Source organism: Thunnus thynnus, chromosome 15 (assembly GCF_963924715.1).
Source record: "Thunnus thynnus chromosome 15, fThuThy2.1, whole genome shotgun sequence".
In the NCBI taxonomy this organism is placed as follows: Eukaryota; Metazoa; Chordata; class Actinopteri; order Scombriformes; family Scombridae; genus Thunnus; species Thunnus thynnus.
Window position 1 is genome coordinate 10,694,711 of NC_089531.1, and position 20,849 is coordinate 10,715,559.

General features: G+C 40.7%; 1 protein-coding gene across 2 annotated transcripts; it reads left to right on the forward strand.

Annotated features, from left to right (window-relative positions):
• Window positions 1-9,087: 9,087 nt before the first annotated feature.
• On the forward strand, window positions 9,088-20,358 carry prdm1b (PR domain containing 1b, with ZNF domain). Of its 2 annotated transcripts, XM_067612532.1 has the most exons (7): window positions 9,088-9,243; window positions 9,771-10,097; window positions 13,641-13,760; window positions 15,379-15,619; window positions 17,396-18,327; window positions 18,492-18,620; window positions 19,135-20,358. In XM_067612532.1, exons 2-7 carry the CDS (start codon window positions 9,927-9,929, stop codon window positions 19,702-19,704), a joined length of 2,163 nt encoding a protein of 720 aa, XP_067468633.1. In that variant the 5' UTR covers window positions 9,088-9,243; window positions 9,771-9,926; the 3' UTR covers window positions 19,705-20,358. The 2 variants fall into 2 exon arrangements, with proteins under 2 accessions (XP_067468633.1, XP_067468632.1); XM_067612531.1 differs by lacking the exons at window positions 9,088-9,243; window positions 9,771-10,097; window positions 13,641-13,760 and adding an exon at window positions 14,914-15,028.
• The last annotated feature ends 491 nt before the right edge of the window (window positions 20,359-20,849 follow it).

The following is a 20,849-nucleotide window of genomic DNA, read 5'->3' on the forward strand; positions in this document are numbered from 1 at the left end:
TGCCAGACAGATCTTGGCTAAAGTCTTTCTCTATCTGGTGGTCTGTGAGATTGGGGAGGGGGGCGGTAGCACATGGGCCCACCTGTTGACCACAAGCCAAAAGCGTGCAGACTTTGCTACACCCTTACATCACTCCTTTTCTTACCCCTTGTCCTTCTCTATCCCCTCCCCATAAAACCACCTCCCACTCTCCCGACCCACTGTGGCCCCCCAATATCCCATGTTTCTATGGACTGCTAGATATTAATTGCATGTGCTGTAGGGAACAATAATTAGGGTTTAAGGCTGGTACAGTCTCATTAGTTCACTAGGTAGCAGATTGAGATAAACACCCCCTTACAATTGAACAGCATGGAAAGATTATGCGAGCATTATGAATCACAAATTAGCTACCATGCACTAGCTAATAAACCAACATCTGTTGACACTTGCTGCAGTTGTACATTACAGGAAATATACTGTAGATTACATCTGCAGAAGTTACGACAGCATATTTATTTTCGTATCTTTTCATGCCACTTTACTAAAAGTGTAATGGCAGTAGCGGGAAGCAACTGCTGTTGGTACATTTACTCCAATACTTTTAAGTTTGAGGTATTTGAATTAAGTAATGTATCTTCTTCCACCACTGCTGCATGGTACAACTGTCTTTTTTGTTCAGCTTTTCAGACTGCATATACTAAAAGTTCATCAGTACATCAGATTATATTATCACTGGAATGGCAGGTTTTGCCATTCAATAGAAGATAAAAAGTCCCTGCAGGTTCAGCAGGTTGTAGTACTCATTTATTTCCCAAACTGAGAAATATGTTGACTCACATGAGGGTCTTTCATTACAGTAGACCAGGGGCAATGTGATGAACAGTATGTTTATGACTGGCAGCATGTACCTGCATGTCAGACACTGAATGTGAAGAAATGAAACGAAACAGACACCATCAGTTGTTTGTCCGTTTGTGTGTGTGAATCAAAGTTCACGTATGACTCAAGATCTTTTTTAGGTATATGATGGTAGTTTAGTCTGATCTAATCTAATAGAAGTGTCAAGTTCTAACACGAAGTTCACAGCCACTCTGTACTTCGCTCTGTGAGAATGCATATACAACAAGGCTTTGAGATAAATGTCAACAACTGATGTTAGCATGCAGGTATAATGTTTACCATGTTCACCATCTTAGTTGAGCATGTTAGCATGCTAACAGTTGCTAATTAGCACTGAAGGCAAAGGACAGTTGAGGCTATGGGAAAGTCATTAGATTAGCAGGAACTTAGTGATGAAATGTTGACCTGATGATGACACTAAATGAAAGGTGAGATCACCAAAGATTCATCTTCAGGGGATAGATTCAATCCATCCAATAGTTAAGATATTTCAAGCTGGACCAAAGTGGTGGACCAACCGACAGACCAGTATTTCCATCCATAAAGCCATGCATAGCTAAAAAATCATTATATCTCTGTCATTTAAAGCACAATGAAATTGGGTTAATACATTTGTCTGCAAAGATAATGGAACTGTTGCAAATACTATGCAAATATGGCCAACTGGTGCTTTGCTATGTTCCACTTCTGCTATGTACTACTGGGTGATATACTCCAACGTTCACAAGTCTAAACTGAGAGAATCACAGCATCAACTCACAGATGCATCTCTCATACATCCTGTGATTAAGCTGTTTTTCATCTCATTTACAAAAGAACTAAGAAAGTTTTATCATATTTACTGAAAAGAAGAAGAGGCCATGCCACAGAACGTACCGAACATGAGTTGCCAGTAACAGCAAGATGTTGAGCAAGACATCAATACAAAGAAAGATAAGCCACAAGTGTTTGTGGTAGTGACACTGACCTGACAGCAAGCCCACAAAAGCATGATCAAGGTTCCTATGGTAACTTTGGAATGAGCAATACATTTTGTCTCATCACTTCATGAAAAGATAAACACTTAAGGTTGAGTGTGCAGGGCAGCGTGGATTGCACACGGTCAACAACAGTGAGTGGGGAGAGAAACTAAAATTTAAGTTTAAGGTTATGTCTGACATGTGGGTGTCTAAATAAAAAATATTCATAACACCTCTTTTCTTTGATTAAATTAGCAGTGCTGAAAAGTCCCATATACCAGCCCTGATATGCTTTAAAGTCACTATAAATGGTAAACAGACTGAGGATGATGTTGCAGATGAGGATGCTGTTTGTTGAAGCTTCTGAAACGTCCTTCTCCTTCCTTCCTCTTCTCTGGTGGCATACAACATAGTGGAGGTGTGAAAATGAGATGGGTTATTTTATTTTCGTCTGTCACATTCAGCCTCTGACAAACACTGGCTCGGGCTATAGGGTGAGAAAGTGTGAGCTCTCACTGCGTGCTAACCATATAAGGATGAACAGAGATGCTGCAAAAGGCTACAAAGGTGTGGTATATAACATGAGCTCATTTGAAGTCCTTATTCAAGTGCTCTAATAATATCCACTGCAGTACTGTATGTGCAGACTTGTATACTTGAAGTGTCAGTTTTCATTGCGACTTTGAGTCACCGATGAACTGCTTTTCAAAAGTACAGAAAAAAAAAATTGCAATCATAACCGTGCAGTCTGATTTTCATTTCGCAAGGCGGTGAGTCCACGGAGTGATGCAATAGTTACCTGCAAACAATAGTCACTGTTTTTTCAAACAGTAACCAAAGGCAGGAGAGGAGCGAGGAGGTGGTGGAATCCAGTGGAATTGCCAAAACAATTGCCAACACATTACACCAATCTTCAAGCAGATGGAGAAAAGCAGGATTTAAGTCTGTTGTTTTTTAACCCCCTATGGTAAAAAAAAAAGGGTTAGACAGTGCTTCTTAGGACCCTGGACTTGTCTCCTTTCATGGCTTGACAAAGATTATACATCAAGATTAAAATGAACATCAAGAATAAATGTGTTTCAAATCATACCTGGATTATGTATATGTTGACCCTTCTGACCTATGGATACCATATATTATTTTTTTCCTCATATGTAAGACTGATTGCCACCATAAGCTCTGAAGTGGTGCTTATCTGTCGTTTCATTTTCTCCACCACACAAAGGCCTCTTCCAGTGAATCTGCAGTGTGCCGTGAAGCAACGTAGCAGGTCAAACAAGTTCACAATTATTTGGACAAAGACAGATGTTTACAAAGTCATGTGTATAAAGTGAGAATGAAACACATTATCGCTTAAAAAAAAAAAAAAAGAGGAAGAAAAGCCTTATATCTTATCTATCTATCTATCTGTTGGCATACAAACAGAAGATTTTAAAAACACTTCCTCATTGAAGAGTTTTGGTGATAACAAATTACAGGGGACAAGCTCTGACTTGAGGATTTCCCATTGACAACAACGGGACCCATTAAGAGAGAAAAAAGCCTTGGAAAACAAAGACTCTTCTAGGAAAACAATTGCCCCTTCACATCGGTGATGAAATGTAATAATGTAATCTTACATATTTAAGGTTCAGCCAGTGAGGATAATCCTTCTGGTTAAAGGGATCTGATGGAAAACTAAGCCGGCCAGGCTCAGTAAACAACAAACCCCCCCCGAAAGTGATGTGACTCTGGCTACTTCCTATAGGTTATCTACTTCCTGGTATAGTGGGTGCAGTTGTTGCAAGGGGACAACAACTACAGAAGCACAGTAACAATGCGTTAAAAGACAAATAATCCTCTTTTTTCCTGTGAAGATCTGCTGCTCAGCTGTTTACTGTTTACTATGGCAGAACGGTAGAACTGGAAAAACAACAGGGTCAAGTCAATAGAGTGAGAAGGAATTGGGACACTCAGAAACTGCAAGAAAGAAAGACCAGTCATAACAAAAGTAATGAAAACGTAACTATCACCTACAGTATCTCTTGCTCATATGTTTTGGGGTTTGACATTTTTACCCACTACAAAGAGACAGTGTGCTCTGATACTCTGCCGTAAACAAACAATGTGAGCTGTCACATTTCTTCCATGACAGGATTGTTTCCACTTTCATTCTCAGTGAAAGTAAAACACTGACCCCGGCTCTGGCAGCAGAGCACATTGACATTACTCAATCATTTAAGCATGCAGGCATGTAATTTGGCGAGGCGTAAAGTTTCTATCATCACCTTGTTTTCTTTCGGTAGATTAGATTAGATCACATGAAACACATATCAAATTCATTTCACTTACGAAGAACTCCCTGATAATGTTTTGTTATGATGAAAGTCCTCTCATAAGATCTCTAGAGGCAGACACAATATTAGCAAAAGGTCTCCTGGCTTGTTTTAAAAAAAAATAAGTGTAAGGAGAGATGTTCCTGTGGTTAATGAATAACCAGTAATTAAGATAATCAACAGTATGATTACGGGTATATCTTTCTGTACAGACATGTATAAAATATAGAAACAACTGGATTTTCATCCTTGTATTGTTGTATTGTTTACAAAGAATGGAATAAAATATACAAAATAAAATTATTTTGTGTCTATTATTTTATGTCATTATTCAAGTAATGCATGAAGCCAAAACTTCCCCAAAATCCTCGGTAGGATTTCAAGCTCTGTTTGTAAAATTCTGAGTGTTGTTGCACTAAATTTATTAGCTTCTCGTTGTCCAGATCACCCATGTTTTCTGCTTATGTGAGGAAGCTACGTAAGTTGTAGTTTCCATCGCAGAGGATGGCAAAAAGTTTTCAAAAAATATTTTGAACTTTTGACCGTAATGCTGTTTACAGTAACCATTGCCAGTATTCTCTTCCGGCCTCACCTAATTTTACCGTCATAACCTAAAATGATATCTGGTTTTCTGTCAACCATCTGCCTGAAGCCATGTGAACGCATCATTAGTCTTCTGATGATTCATAGAAGTGAAATCAAAGAAAGTCCAGTCTGAAATTCAGCTTGTTCTTCTCATTCTCTTCCGGCCATACATCAAATGTATAGACAAATCTGACACCTAACAGTCACTGTAACATTCCTACATTGCGCAAGCTTTAAATTTCTTAGGATCCTGGTAGAACATCTTGCTCCTATAGACAAATAGGGACTGCCCTGGCTCAAAATTTCCATTGCTGAAGGCACCTTGTTACACATGTATCTTTCACACCTGCCACACCTTTCACACCCACATTACTTCATCAGCACCTCACTTGAAAGTGTGTGTCCTAATTTCTGCTATATTTAACTATAATATAATCAATACATTCAGAAAGGAATGTTGAACATATGGATGTACAGGGAATATTTCTTCTGCCCCTGACAGATTTATTGGTCTCCTGCTCATTTCCAACCCTACAACAATAACTTCTATGTGGGAAATGTGGACATTATCAATCAATCAAACTTTATTTGTATAGCACTTTTTATACAATGTAACACAAAGTGCTTCATACAATAAAAAACAATATAGTTTCCCCCCTCCCTCCCTCCCCGCATACACACACACACCTCAACCCCCCACCCCCCATCCACATACAAAACAAGAAATTACTATGTTATAGATAATGGACTCAATAAAAACAGGAACTGTTTTTAGCACCGGATGGTAAGCCATTTTGTGTGGGTAATTCTAGCTGCTTTGTGAGAGCTTAAAAGCAAAAATAACTTTTTTTAGCACTACTTATGTACAGTTGTAAATTTAAACTATAGCTATCATGTAACCATGCAGAGTGGGTGTGTAAAACCTTTAAAAAAATATGCCATCTTCTTAAAGTTTGGTTGACAGAATAGCACCATTTCCATGAGCTGTTGAACCTCACACGGTTTTGTTAATCTGATCAAACAAGAGTATAAATAAAGACTCCCCGCTATTTCTTTAGTGGGTTTGAGCATGAATGTTGACCTTGGAAATAGTGGTTTGACAAAAAATCTTGACCTGAGGTCCACTTCATTGCTTTTTTCAGAGCTTTCAACTCCATTCTCCAATAAAGATCATCAGATGAGATTTGAAAGCTTTGGAAAAAGTGGACTTAGACTTTTTTGTCAAACATTTTTTTTACTCAAGACCACGTGGTACTTATAGACTGAGGTTAAAATGTGAAATGTAATAAAAAAGGAATTGGCGACACTGATCCAATCCAAACCCAACAAATTATGTAGATATCGTTGAAGATTATTGCCAAAGAATTAAACAGTCTTTAGGGTTTCCAAATTATTTTTTGCTGGATTTTGATCTTTTTATTTTGTTTTAAAACTACAGCATCAATCTTTCACTCAATTAGGCAGAGGTAGAGTTGAGCAGCACCTTTTAATGGGTTGGGGTTCATTACACATGAACCCCAACCCATTAAAAGGCTTGGGGTGGTCCAAGTTGGTGGGATCAGTGGTTATTGATGGGTAAAGAATAGGATTATTTACTTTGTGCTGTTAATTGCCCTGTTTGTTTTCTTGTTGCAAGGGGAACAGATGTACTACATCTTAAAATGACCATCATTAGTTCTCTGTTAATGATTTAATACTTTCACATGGTTTATCAATTGTGTTGGTTTGTATAGGTTCACTGTACAATGTTGGTTGGCCGTCCCCTTTGAAATAAAACATGATAAATGAAATGCAAGGTTTTTTACAGAGTGTAAATGCAAAGTGATGCAAAGTGCATTAGTAGTCACAGGAAGTTTGATTTGCTTCAGACCTTTCATCATTCGCTCTTGTTGGATGACCCAATCAACTTGTAACTGAATTTTGTATCCAAAAATTCTTGCTTAGCTTAATTCTTCATTGTTGCTCCTTCAGTATAACTATAGACGTATTCCAAACATTCACAACTGTCGCTATATATCTTTTTTACTATCAGTTGGTTAAACTCACTTGTAAAATCAGCATTTATGTAGAGCAGGTGTTTGCTTTCTCTGCACTGTTACTGACAGTAGAGTGGATTCACACTCAGACTTTTGCATGGCAACAGGTGCTCATGAGGACCAGACTATTACATAGCACACAGGTACAACCAGTGTGGTATTCATGTCTCAGGTCACATCACTTTGTCTGATTTTCTCCGTCTCAGACAGCTTCAATATAGCTGACCTCAGGTCTTTCCTCCACTTATCCTTTTCGTCTCGTCTGGTGCCGTTATCTCCCTCCCTCCTTGTGCTAAGGCCCAGTTGCCCCTGTGAGCGAGGTTTCCCTCCCTGGAAAAGTGTGTCTAGACCATCTGATATCCCTGATGTGATGTGTGTGCAGGAGTGAGATGAGTTGGCTAGCCTGTCATCCTGGAGTGCTGGGACTTTAGCCTCTGAGCCCTGAGCCTGAGCCCAGACTGTCTGCAAATTAGAGAAATTAGCCCAGCCAGGCGCGGGCCAGTGAAAGAGCCCAAATCCTGACCTACCCTCCCTCTGCCCTCCACCACACACACACACACACGCACACACACACATACACACAGCCGCACACTCCTTCTACCACCACCCTTAACCCCCACGCCACACTGGGCAGTAAAGCTCCACTCTTGGAATAGCAGTCTTGCCATATGGCAGCCAATTTACTATTTCAGCAGCCAAGTTAAGAAAGAGAGGGGGCAAGGAGGAGGGGTGAATGACAGACACAAATATCATTATTATGTTTAAAATAAAGATATGGATATATATTTTTTAGCAGTTAAAAAATTGGAAGAAGTATATTTTTTCCAGAATATAAAAATATATATTTTATTCTTTGCATGTTGTGAAATTATTTTTCATTTGTTTATCTGTTTACTCTGGACACACATACTGTTTGTTTCAGACTGTTTAAACTCCCCAAATCTTTTCTTGTAGTTTTTATGGTATTTTTGAAATTATATAATAGGTGCATGATACAATTTTATTTAAAAATCAAAAACAAAACAGAAGTGCACCTCGAGGAAAGGAGACTTTTAGGAACCAGGAATTTAGGAAATGAGTCCAGCGTTGTCCCTGTAATTTTGACATTTTCAGCATTTAGTCTGCAGGTTACGCAACATTTGGTAAATGTGGTCGAAGATAAAGGCTGTCAATTACAGTAATAAAATAAAAATGGAGAAATTAGTCATTTCTGCACAGTAATGTGTGTCATCAAAGAAAGATATTTTTTCTTGAAAAGTAATACGTCAATACAGTACGTGAAAACCGCAATTTCACATTTTTTGTTTTGTCTGTCTGTTTTTTTTGGGAGGGGGGTTTTGGCAAAGAAAACACATTTTACATGTAATGAAATCACATATACATATAAAATATTGGATTTCAAACATGAAAAACATGAATTACACGTGTGCTTTTTTTTTTGCACAGGCTGTGTCACATATAGAAAAGCCACATTCTCTTTTTTACCCTCCATATGCTGTTTTAACTCCTCTCTCCTGTCCTGGCTATTTTTATGCGAACTGCCAGGTGAGGTGACCCAGAGCTCCATGTTAGAGAAACTAGATTGTTTGTGTGTGTGTTTGTGTGTGTCTGAAAGTAAACGGGACACTCAGCAGACAGGTGTCTAAGTCTCTTTCCTGTGCACTGGGCTGACCTGCCCTACATCTGTACCTTTGAATGAGTGAGTAGCACCAATCCATGCAGTGCATGTATGTGTGCAGGAGAGTAAAACAGAATATTATTTTTAACATTATGTCTTGTGAGAGGTTTTTTATAACCATAGAATATCTTGCAAAATTAATTTAAATCAAAATATTTCTTTGGAATATTGGATTTGATATGTGTGTGTGTGTGGGTGGGTGGGTGTGTGTGTGGCAGGGGTCTTAAGGGTCTTAGTTAAAGATGTTCTACAGGGAGATGTAGGTCAAGGAGATACAGTGGCAGCAGATTGCTCATTAAGTGCCAAACCAAGCAAAAGTCTATGAGTGTGTTTTCCAGTGGCAACAGGCCAGCCATCTGCTCTTCCTTTATTCATTCATTAACATGTCTTCTTTGTGTGCGCGTGGATGTGTGTGTGTGTATATGTGTAAGCATTCATAACAACAGCCAATTGCTGGCCAAGTGTACAACGTCACTGATGTTGTTGTCCAAAACCAACAGTTGTGTGTCAGATGGCTCGGTCACATGACCACGGTGGCTTGTGATTGGCCAGGGCGGTTAGCTGAAAAAGCTTGGCGCACAATCCTCAGCTCATGAGTTTCTGGTGACAGCAACAGAGTGGCCACAGCGAGAGCGGATACCCAAAGGATCTAACTGAAAGGAATCCCTGAAGAAACACTGAGAAAAGGGAGACTTAAAAAGGAGAAGACAGATTTTTTTTAAAAAAAGCATTCAAGGGATGACATAGCCAAAGAAATGCGGATCCTACAGCTGAATGAATGTGTAAAAGTAAGTAAAATTTTGTTTCTTTTCTGTTTGTAAGAGCATAAAACATTGGATGAATTGGAAAGGTGGATATATGATACAGAAACAGTGGAAAAGGACATGACCTATAGGCCTCTTAAGAAATTGATGATTAAACTGAATGGTGAGCACTGGGATGTTGGCCAAGAACAGTGTCAAGGAACTTCATGAATGGAACTGGCTGACTGAATAATGAATGACTGCCAGCAGGCTTTTTTAAATAATATTAAATAGTGAGCCTTAGAAAAGTGTTATTGTATTTTTAGGACACATAGTCATAGATTGAGTTGACTTTAGATTCTGAGATTACTTGTATTTAGCATTGAGTCAACCTACTGTTGATGTTTTACTAAAAGTTGTCATACTGTCAGCTTATTGCCACTTTAGAGGATGCTTTCTTGTACTGTGTTTTCTTTCCTTTGAAACATATTCTTTACCTCCAAATTATTTCTTTTAAAACTGATTTATGTGGCACTAAAATCTTCCTCTTGCCTCCTACTTTCCTTTTTCAGATCTTGAGCTTTAACCAGCGTACCTAAGACAAGGGACCTGCCCAAATCAAACCAAAGTATACCTCTATACCAAAGCAACCTAAACCAAACGGAAGCAAACCAAACTAAAACGCTAAATAGCCTGAGCCTCCATCACCTACAGTATATTGTAAAAAAATGAAGCTGGATAGCACACCAGGAGACATGAGTGGGTGGAGGGAAATGGACTTCGCTCTCAACTGCACCTACATCGTGCCAGACCAGGTGTCGGACCCCAGCTTCAGCCTGCCCAAAGCCATGACCTCCATCCCACGCAACCTCACTTTCGAATACGGCACAGACAATGAGGTAAGAGCAGTTTCCCTTAGATGTAGAGGCAACCAAGAAAACCACTGATGTTACAGCACATAACAGAATATATACTAATCCAACTCACTACTGTAACTTTAATACAGTAGTCTCTATTTCTAATGCTGTTTTAGAACAGTCAGTTTTGTCAGATTAAAGCTTTTCACTTAAAAATATTAATTCTGTGTTACATAACATTCTGTTGGGCCATCTGCATTGGGTTACTTGGAACAAAAGATTTGCTGACTAATGAGTTCTTCACACAAACAGTGTGTGTGCGTGTGTGTGTGAGAGAGAGAGAGAGAGAAAGAAAGAGAGAGAGTTAATGTGGTGTAGTGGACACAAGGCCACTGGCAGCTTGAGGTCAGGGGCCTTTTTGTGCCTTATGGCCATCTTAATTTCCATTATGTCACCTTAATGTTTCAGCCATTTATAACTGGTTTGAGTTTCTTTTTTACTCATACAATAACACATGCAGGCAGTCACACGTAGACACACACATAGTAAAATGTCAGGGATTGGCTCGGCTTCTACCAGGTGATCTAATCGCGTCAAGACGTCCCTGCCCTCTTGTTTTGCCTCTTTTATGCCTGTCCTCTTCACCTCCCACGCCTTCTCTCACTTAGGTGAGTCAGGAAGAGTATATGCAATATCCCTGGGCTGTTTGTCCCAGTAAGTCAGCTGACTGCTTGGCTCCCAGTGCAGTCACTGATCAGGCATCTGGCTGGACATGTCACCTATACAATAAAGCACTGCAATCATGTCCCTGAGCAAGGTTTTAAATATGAATATTCAATCTAACTAAAGAGAGAATCATCATCTTAAAAGGAACAGAGAGCAATGTCACACTCACTACTTTTGTAGTTCTCTCAATACTCAGAAGCTTGTGGTTGACTTCGCTGTATCCCCTTCCTCTTTCTTCCCTCACCCAGGCAACACATTCTGCCGTTGTTCCTCTAAACTAACTCACATAGTCTCATCTCTTCCTGCTCTCTCTGCTGCATTCACTGCTGCAGATGAGAAAAGCATGCAAACTATGGTGATAAAATCACATTCGGGGCTAATTTCAATGCCCAACCCCTAACACGTCTTACGTATACTTCACATTTCTTCACAATTCACACTTACTGCAGTGAAACTTGATTTTACAGTTTGCCTGTGCACCAGTGCTTACTGACCAATTATAACACCAATCAGATACAAAATGAGGCATGAAAAACAAGCACTAGCACACACACTCACATGCTTGCAAGTAATCTGCTTTATTTAAACTGGCTCCTGTCCAGAGTAGTTTCCCTTCCTAAAGATGGTGTCATGTGAATCTCTCTCCCTTACGTGCTGTCGCAAAGCTGGGAGATTCATTTCCTGCAATGATCATAAAACACAGCCACTCCTTTATGTGCATTTGTGTGGGATGTGTGTCACCTTCAATGCAAGTCATAGTTATCAGGAAGGCTGGGAAGGGAGGGATAAATCAAGCAGGTGAGCGATTGTTCCATATGGATGAGTCATGAGGCAAGGGGTTGCACATTATCATGCACATCAACGCACTAACAATACTTGGTAAGCACCTGTTTGGCTAAGAGGAGGAGAGTTGGGCCCACTTGTTTTCTCTCTAGCGTTGTTCCTTTTAGCCCCTTCACACCTTTCGTAAACCTACTTTTTCTTCCCATTTTTATTCCGAAGTGTGCCACGAAAGGCAAAGAAGGGTGGTGGGGACACGTGGCAGATGGGGCGTTAGCAACGGGTGCCAGTGGAGGGAGAAAGAGGCAACGGGTTTGGGGAGAGGGAGAAGCTGGTGAGGGGAGGGTGTGTGTGTGTGTGGAGGGGGGGGGGGGGGGGGGGATTTAGGTTAAAACCAGATGATTAACTTTCGTTGGGGACAGGCAGCCAGCCAGGCAACCAGCCAGGCAGCCGGCCAGGCATCAGGCTTCAACCTGGCAGGCGACACAAGCTATTTCGAGTTCAGCAAGCAAAAAAAAAAAAAAAAAACAGGGGAGGGGGGGAGTGGAGAGGCTGTTCAGGAGTGTCATAGCGTGGGTCCACTTAAGAACGCCCACCCTCCTTTCTTCCGTTCCTCAACACCCTTCACTCACTCCCTCCCCCTTCCTCCCAACCTGGCTGAACTGAGCGGTTAAGCAGCGGCAGCCCAGCGCCACAGCGTTTCGTTAGTCACGCAACGCCAACGAAGTACAATGTCCCTGTCACACTGGTTCATCGTATCTAGGAATCACCTCATTCGCCTTGACGGCCGCTCAACACACACGCACAGACACTCCTGCTGCCCTCAGTGACCTGTTGTTCTTCTAATTAACTACTTATACATCATTTACAAAAGCCGACTCCACTCTTCATATTGTGATAAATTAACACAAGGTTCAGATTTGTCATCATGTTCTTGTTTTTTAAGGGTTGACCTTTTTTACAGGAGGCCGTGATAATCCTTTTGGGGGTCATTTTGAATGATAATTCCTCAATAGCAGGAAGAGAGAGTGTGTGTTTATGTATGGGGGGTGGGGAATGGGGGGGGATGGGGCGTGGGGTATTAAGGATTGTACACAAAGCTCCTCAAGACATTGAGGCTGTGTGTGCCGCAGATGCTGCTGCCTGATGGCGTGTGTGTGTGTTTGGGTGTGTTTTGAGGAGGGTTGACCCCAAGCCTGTCCGCAAAGTGTGAATCATAAAGCTGTCCTGTACAACTGTTGCTTAAGACTAATTATTTTTTACTAATTTATTATTCGACTCACAAAAAAAGGTAACTTAAAGGGTAAAAATGACTCAACAAGCTGCAGAACAAGACAAAAAACTCTCTCAGGGTCAAAAATCCCTCACACATCTCCACAATATATGTTTGGACAAGTTTTGAAGTTCCTATTCCAAGGAAAACGATTATAGACAAATGTTTGACTCATATCCACATGTGCAGGTGGAAAATTTTGAACTTCGGATTTTAGGTTAGGAAACGTGTCTGAAGAGTGAGCACAATCTGTGTCATCACATAATTTGCTGTGTGCGCTTTTGTCCTTGTGGTTTTAGAAACAGAAGTGTAGTATTGTCCCAAACAATAAATGAGCGACAATACAGGTACACCTTAGCAACATTCATGAAGTTCACAAGGCAAACAACAGGTGACACTGCGTCCTCTCGTTCTCTCTGGTGTTTATGAGGACGGCAGGTCAGAGATCAGTGGAGTAGGTCAGAGAAAGTGTAATTCTCCTCATTCGTTTAACTCATTAGTGTTGAAAGTGGGTCACCTTGTGGGCTTTACCTTGGCTCTAGAGCTGTCTGGGTCAACATGACAAAGCCACTGCAAATACAACACAGGCCAATAGCCTGTTGGACAAAGCAAAACACAAGTATTATGCTATATAATATGTATAGATTTATTCTGTAATCAGTGCTTGAAAAATCAACTCGTTACCTGAAAGTAGGCTTTTAATCTTCAATATGACTGCTCTGACTATCATGCTACTGAGTAATATTCCACGTGAAATGACCCATCTGTATGCTATATGCTAACAATATGTTTGATCTGTTTTCCAGGTGACAGGCGTGTTCAGTAAAGAATACATTCCTCAGGGGACTCGATTTGGCCCCCTGCAAGGAGACATCTACACCAAAGACAACGTCCCCAAACAGGCCAACAGAAAATACTTCTGGAGGGTAAGGATAGCCCGCCTATGTGCATGTATCTGAACAAATGTATATGTATAATATATATATACACATACTCTATAGTATAGAGTATGTGTATATATATCACACTGTATAGAGTCTATACAGTGTGATTGTGGTTTAGCAGGGGAAAGTCTCAAATCTAGATGCAAGAAAATGACCCTGGGAATAATTTTGGAGTGGTTGAGGACAGATTCATCTTCCTTTATTATTTATGAAAAGAAGACATTGCTCAGACACAGAAGTTTCACATCAGGTCCATGTTCGTCAATAAGGAAACAAAAATGCTTTCACACAGATTGTACTGGCGTAAAGGGATTTTGGTCAAAATTTTAGAGGAAGTTGTGAATGCTGGTGGCACGTAACACAGTATTCACTCTCACACAGTCATCAGAGCCTTACTGGCACTCAGGTCCTATGCAACATGTGTCACAAACACAAAGGAAGGGACTATTGTTTAACGTATAAACATAGACGCAAACTCAGACATCCACACCCACCACCTTTTAGTCTTCAAGTCCCGTGTTTGCTTTCTCTCTCTTTCATCCAGACGTAGCTTGTGTCACTCAGGAATTTTTCTTTTCTGCTTAGTCAATTCCCATAAGGACTTTCTGTTGCCATCCTACGTATTTTCCTTCCGGCTTTATTATTTCCTGTAAACCTCTGAAAAGGAGGTTCCTGTCCCGGTGCAATAGTGAAAGTCTGACGTTCCCCAGGAGCGATTATGTTATCAATCTTATGACACAGGTGCAGGACGAGGGCGGACGTGCTGCCAACATCATGCATGCGTGCGTGCGTGCGTGTGTACATGTGTGTGTGTGCAAATTTTGGCTGCCTGCCAACACCTGTCTGTCAAGCAGCCACTAGTAACATTTCCTTTACATCTGGTTTGTTTTCCTGAGCTGATGCGTTCATTTTTTTCTAAAAGAAAAAAGTTATGATAATAAAGAATACCACTGATACATATTTCTTTAACTAAATGACAAGATAGAAACAACAATAACACACAGAGACTAGAAAGACAGAGAGAGAGAGAGAGAAAGAAAAAGGAGAGGGAAAGAGAGAGCGAGACAGCTGGACCACGCCCCCACTCCTCCACGCCTCATATACAGTGACGGCTGAGACACAAACAGACAGAAGAGTGTTACACTCAGGACACACAGAGCAGAGTTGCAGTGCGCAGATTAAAGGAACAAAAAATATACTGTAGCTTTTAACTGAAGAGGATAAAGGATATTTAACTGTACATGGCAGAGGTGATTATTTAGACTTTTTTTCTCTATAATCTTGATTTATTTAAAACTTTTTAAAAATATTGTTTTGATGATTATATATTAATTTTAATCAGCATTTCAATCCATATCATATCTGTAGAATTTTAGTTTAAATTTTAAGGATAAAAGCAGCAGTGTGTTCATTAATGATGGATGTGGCCATTGCAGCAGATGGTCAAATAATATAAGGGTTAAAGTATATTAATCATTTATTATGTCAAACATTAAATAATTTGATTTATAAAGTGCCTTTACAAGTCGATGTGTGTCTTCAGGTATCCCAGTTTTTGTGAACATGTCTTAATCCAATATTTTCTCTCTTTCTGTTGCAGATTTACAGCGGCGGGCAGCTTCAAAACTTCATTGATGGCTATGACGTCCACAGGAGCAACTGGATGCGATATGTCAACCCAGCACGCTCTCTGGCCGAACAGAACCTGGTGGCATGCCAGAATGGCCGGGAAATCTACTTCTACACCATCCGACCAGTAGAGCCCAAACAGGAGCTGCTCGTGTGGTACAGCCAGGAGTTTGCGCAGAGACTCTGCAGTCAGCAGGATGACATCAAACAGAGTGAGTGCAGTGGAAGCAGATTTTTTCTACTTTTTCTATCAAGATGTCTTGGTCCTTACAGCAGGTCATAGAAAAGTATTGAAGGGTAATAAATATTCTGAGGCACAGGAAAGAACAGAGCTTGAATGTCAGGCTCTAAAGGTTGTTCATAGGGTAATAAAAGATTTTTTTTTCAGCTCTGTTTTGTGCATAGGACTTAACTTATGAACACATTGGCTGTTTAGATGAAACCAAAACATTCAGCATATTTGGTGAACTTTATTACCCTGTGACACTGTATTAATCCTGCTGACAATGGAGCTAGTGAGAGGGATTGAAAGACAGCTGACTGTCAGCTGTTTTCATGTTGAGGAACATGATGATGTTATTTTGATTTACTAGATCTGATAAAATGACAGAATTAGACCTGTGGCAGTGACTAAACACATAGCTCAAAGTCTACATCAGGTAATGATTGCGATCAGCAAAATTCTTTCACTTCAGAGCTGACTACGACACATTATTCCCTTTAAGTGAATAATACCTCTTATCTATTACCAATAGCAAAATAGCTGGTTTGATACTGTTTCTTACTGTCTGGCTTACTGTTGTGAACCAAATATTTATGCAAGATCACAAACTACATTCACATACATATATGAAATAAATCTCAGTATTTCATGACATGTGGTAAATGACATGGGATTTTAAGGAGAGGGGAATGAAATCCAAGGGGAATATGGCTGGTCAAAGTACCTTTGTGAGTCATTTGTTTTCAGCTATTAGTAGAACAGCAAGTCATACCCTCATCATCCTGAATGATTCTCTGTTGCCACAAAGTCTGATGATTCATACCAACTGGATACACCAGATGCGTTGCCATTCAACTTGGTGACTAATGCCAAGGTGGTATCATTACATAGTTTTATCAACTTACTGTAAAGGATCTTAAGGTTTATTTTTCTGATATTATGTGACGTAGTTCAGCAGCTAGTTCTCAGGTATTGGTTGTTGAAGCTTCAGAGCAACAATTGAAACACCAAATCCATCAACAGACAACAACAACAAAAAAACTACGATGTGCATGGTTCAGGTTTCTACAAGCTGGTTTTCATAGAAGGAGAAAGGAAATCAGTGTTTGCCTTTAAGACAGTATTAAGATAAGTAAAACACTATGGTATACTTTAGAAAATGATCAGTGAGAATTTTAAATATATATTATTTGTATTAAATAGGCCAAAAATATGCAAAAACACTGGTACATCCTTTCAAATGATCCTGTAATTCACATGACAAGCAGGTGGTGACACATAGTCATGGTGTCAAAACCGACCAACCAAAGGTTTTCTCAAAAAGAGAAATAGAAGGGAAAAAGGAAGAGATGTTTCACATTTTCTTGTGGCCAGTGTACGGTAAGACAGCTACTCAGAAAAAGTTTCACAAACAAAACTCAGAATCTTGCTGAACAACTGCACATACATGACATGACACATGGACTCCCACACACTTCACCCACAACCCATTCTCCCACACCAAAATCACTACTGTGATTGACAACCAGAAACTTAGACTGTAGGGTTACGTGTTGAGTCAAAACTGAAACTACTATCATTTACCATAAGAGGGAGTGCCTACTGTGGGCGGATGTGTGTCTGAATATTCACGTGTCTCAGTGACTTTAAAGAAATGACACGGATGTTATAATTAACTTCTGTACAAAGATGAAGATTTTGTATTTTTAAACTTCAAAAATCAGTGTTCTGTGTCAATACTAATTTTTTTCCCCTTTTCTCACAGAATACATGAGTTCTGATGAAGACCATGAGCCAGAGTATACCAAACAGCACCTACCTCAGCAGACATGGTTCAAAGAAAGAACAAAGGAAGAAGTGAAAGATGAGAGGGATGATGAAGGAGAGGAGAAGATCGACGTGGAGATGTTGGAGAGAGACACTCCCCCTGACACGCCTGACGACCAAATCATGGACTTCAGCAAAAAGATTGAAAAGGAGGAGAAGAGCGACAGGGATCCAGAGGACCGGGGGATCATTCCCTCTCCTCAGCCTGAGCACAGAGAACCAAGTCTGGGATTGAATCACCCGTACTTGCCAGAACACCACCCTGCACTCCAATCTGGGCACCGAAATCTCCCCCTTCACCTTCACGGCCTCTACGGCCACAGAGAGGGGCTGGTGTCATCTTATCCCCTTTACCCTCAGTCCAGACCCCTCCAGCCCACTTACCCGCTCCTTCCTCCATATGGCCCCCACTATCCTCGCCTCCTCCTCCCCTCATACTCCCCTCCATTTCCTGGGATGCTGCCTTCAAGAGGATCCCTCCGGTACAGCAACTACCTGAGCACAGACGGACTCCCGTATCCCCCAATCGGCCCGCCTAATCTACTTCCAGTGTCCCTCCCTTACCCTCCATCGCCGCATGGAGGTCTGAAAGAACTAACCCCGAATGTGTCACCACCACGAGGCGCCCCAGCCACCCCAGAGCTCTCCCCTCTCCCCAAGCCAAGCAGCCAGCACCAGTCCCCTGAGCAGTCTCCCTCTGGCTGCGAGGAGGCCATGAACCTAACCCTGGCTACAACCAAAAGCAATCCAGCGCCACGTAATGGCCCTGGCCACAAATCCCTACCTTACCCACTGAAGAAGCAGAATGGAAAGATCAAGTATGAATGTAACATCTGTGCAAAGACTTTCGGACAGCTGTCAAACCTCAAGGTAACTTCTGTTCCTCTTTCTTGTTTGTTAAACCATACTAACATGAAATTCATTTTGATAAATTCCAGTAAAAAAAATAAATAAATAAACAAAAATTCTACTCATCATTTTCCATTTGATACCAGTGCTCATTACTTTTCTTTGTATCACCTGTGTAATTGTAGGTCCATCTCCGAGTGCACAGTGGTGAGAGACCGTTCCAGTGTAATTTATGTAAAAAGAGCTTTACTCAGCTGGCCCATCTCCAGAAACATCACCTGGTCCACACAGGAGAGAAACCACATGAATGTCAGGTATGTTGTAAATCATAGGTTGTGTGTATTTTCTTTTTACAAGCTTCTTACAGCCTCTTAACTGCCTTCGCATTGACGTTGATGTAAAATTGAGAGTTTGAGAGGAACACACTGTATACACAATACACATAAAGGCTCTCTGACTCACATACCGTTCTGGTAACAATGTCTGTTTGATTTTCAATGAGCCACTACCCACCGTGTCATGTAATAGCATCTTTATGCTTTTGTTTGCTAGTGTGACTATGTGGGTGTGCGTGTTGAGAGTGTTATTGGATAGAACTGGTTTTACAAAGAAAGAAATATGGTCTTGTTAACTCAGAGAATAGGAATAACTTGTTCAACCCTGATACCATGCTAATAATAACATCGAGATGACATCATTCTTTATTGCTGAAGTTCTCCTGAATAATCCCAAAAACAATACTGCCACTTTTCTCAAGGTGTTCTACATAATAACCAGTCATGTGAGTGTTATCACAGAAGTCTTAACCTTTCATTTCATGTTTTCCAGGTGTGTCACAAGCGCTTCAGCAGCACCAGCAACTTAAAAACACACCTACGACTACACTCTGGGGAAAAACCTTACCAGTGCAAGCTGTGCAGCACGAAGTTCACCCAGTACATCCACCTCAAACTGCACCGCCGCCTCCACAGCAGCCGCGACCGTCCCTACCGCTGCCAGCTTTGTGCCCAGGCCTTCTTCCACCGCTTCTCTCTTCGTATCCACCAGCGCAGCTGCTGCCTGGCTAACGCTCCAGTCAATGTACACATTAAAGAAATGGTGGAGCGGTTTGATGCTAGCCAAGAGGCCGACACGCTCACTGAGGCGGCAACGGCGCCACAGGTGGAAGAGGCTGTTGAGCGATGGCTGGCTCGTACGTTGGAAGGCGAAGGGAAGGAGGACCAGAAGGAGGCCACCCTACTGCTGAAAGCTCTGACGGTGGCTATTAATGCACCAACAATGCCTATGGCCCAATCAGCTGTACCTGCTTCACACCACAGCCCCCCTCTAGCCTATCAGGAGAGGGCCAGCGTTGTTCATCTCCACAAACGGCCAACAGTGAAGACAGAAGGACAGTGAGAGGGGATTGAAAGAACACTTGTAGTGGTAGGAAATACAAAGATGGACATACAGCATACCATCAATCAGGAAAACAGATGTCGCCAAATAAAACTCTATTTTGTCCAAGAGGGACACAACAGGGAATATGAGCTTTCCCAATCCAATGAGCGCAGCACCAAAAGAAGAGCATTCCAAAGACTGGGTTAGGGTATTCAGTGATTGTACTTCCTCCCAAAAAACTCAGTTTAAAAAATGAAAAGTGGGCAGATATTGCTAAGCTGTGAAGTATTTAAAAAGTCTTTTCACTCAGGTAGACAAGTGTTTGCTTTTTTGTGCGTTAACTTATTACTTTTTGGAAAATTCTAGTTGTCTATATTTATTTAGTTGTATGATATTTTGTTTTTTCTGTTAGTTTTTTTTTTTTCTTCCTTTTTGTTGACATTTCCAAGGAGATTTGATCTCTGGGGAAAACCACAAGTGAACTCAACAATAACTTGTCACAGTTCATTGTGCATTGTTTAACTTTGTGTGACGGTGTGTTTGACCTTCTGGGTGCGTGTGTGAGACGAGTGGAAGTATATATGAAAGTCAGTGCACAATGATGACACAAAACACCTTCCTGCTCCCCAACTGTTTGCAATGTTTTATTTATTTATAATTAAAAAGGGAAAATCGAGTATTGTTAAAATGTGTGTTAATAAGCATTTGCCAAAATGATAATCAAAGACCATGAACACGTAGAACCGTTATTTTTGGATCAGTTATTCAGCTAATTTAAACATTAGAAGGGTAAAAAAAATATTCAGACAAAGCATTAGCATTTTTTCTTCAGCATCCAGCAACTTCTTTAGACATCAAAGTATACAGGCATACTGTGCAGAAGAAAACCAAATGATTCTCTCTCACTGTATTGTTTTTAGTCCAAACTTAATGCTGAGTCACTACAGTAAGTGGATGTATTTATGTAGCTTTTCACTGGATTCAAATGTTCCAGATATTTCTTACATACAAAGCTTTACTGTAAATATTTTTGAACACAAGCTTAATCCAAATCTTACTGTAATTCAGATATATCAGTCAGAGGGTCAATATACTGCTTTTAGTACAGGCTTATATTGCAAACTCAGGTGACTAGCTTTAACTGACTCTAACAGTGGGCACAT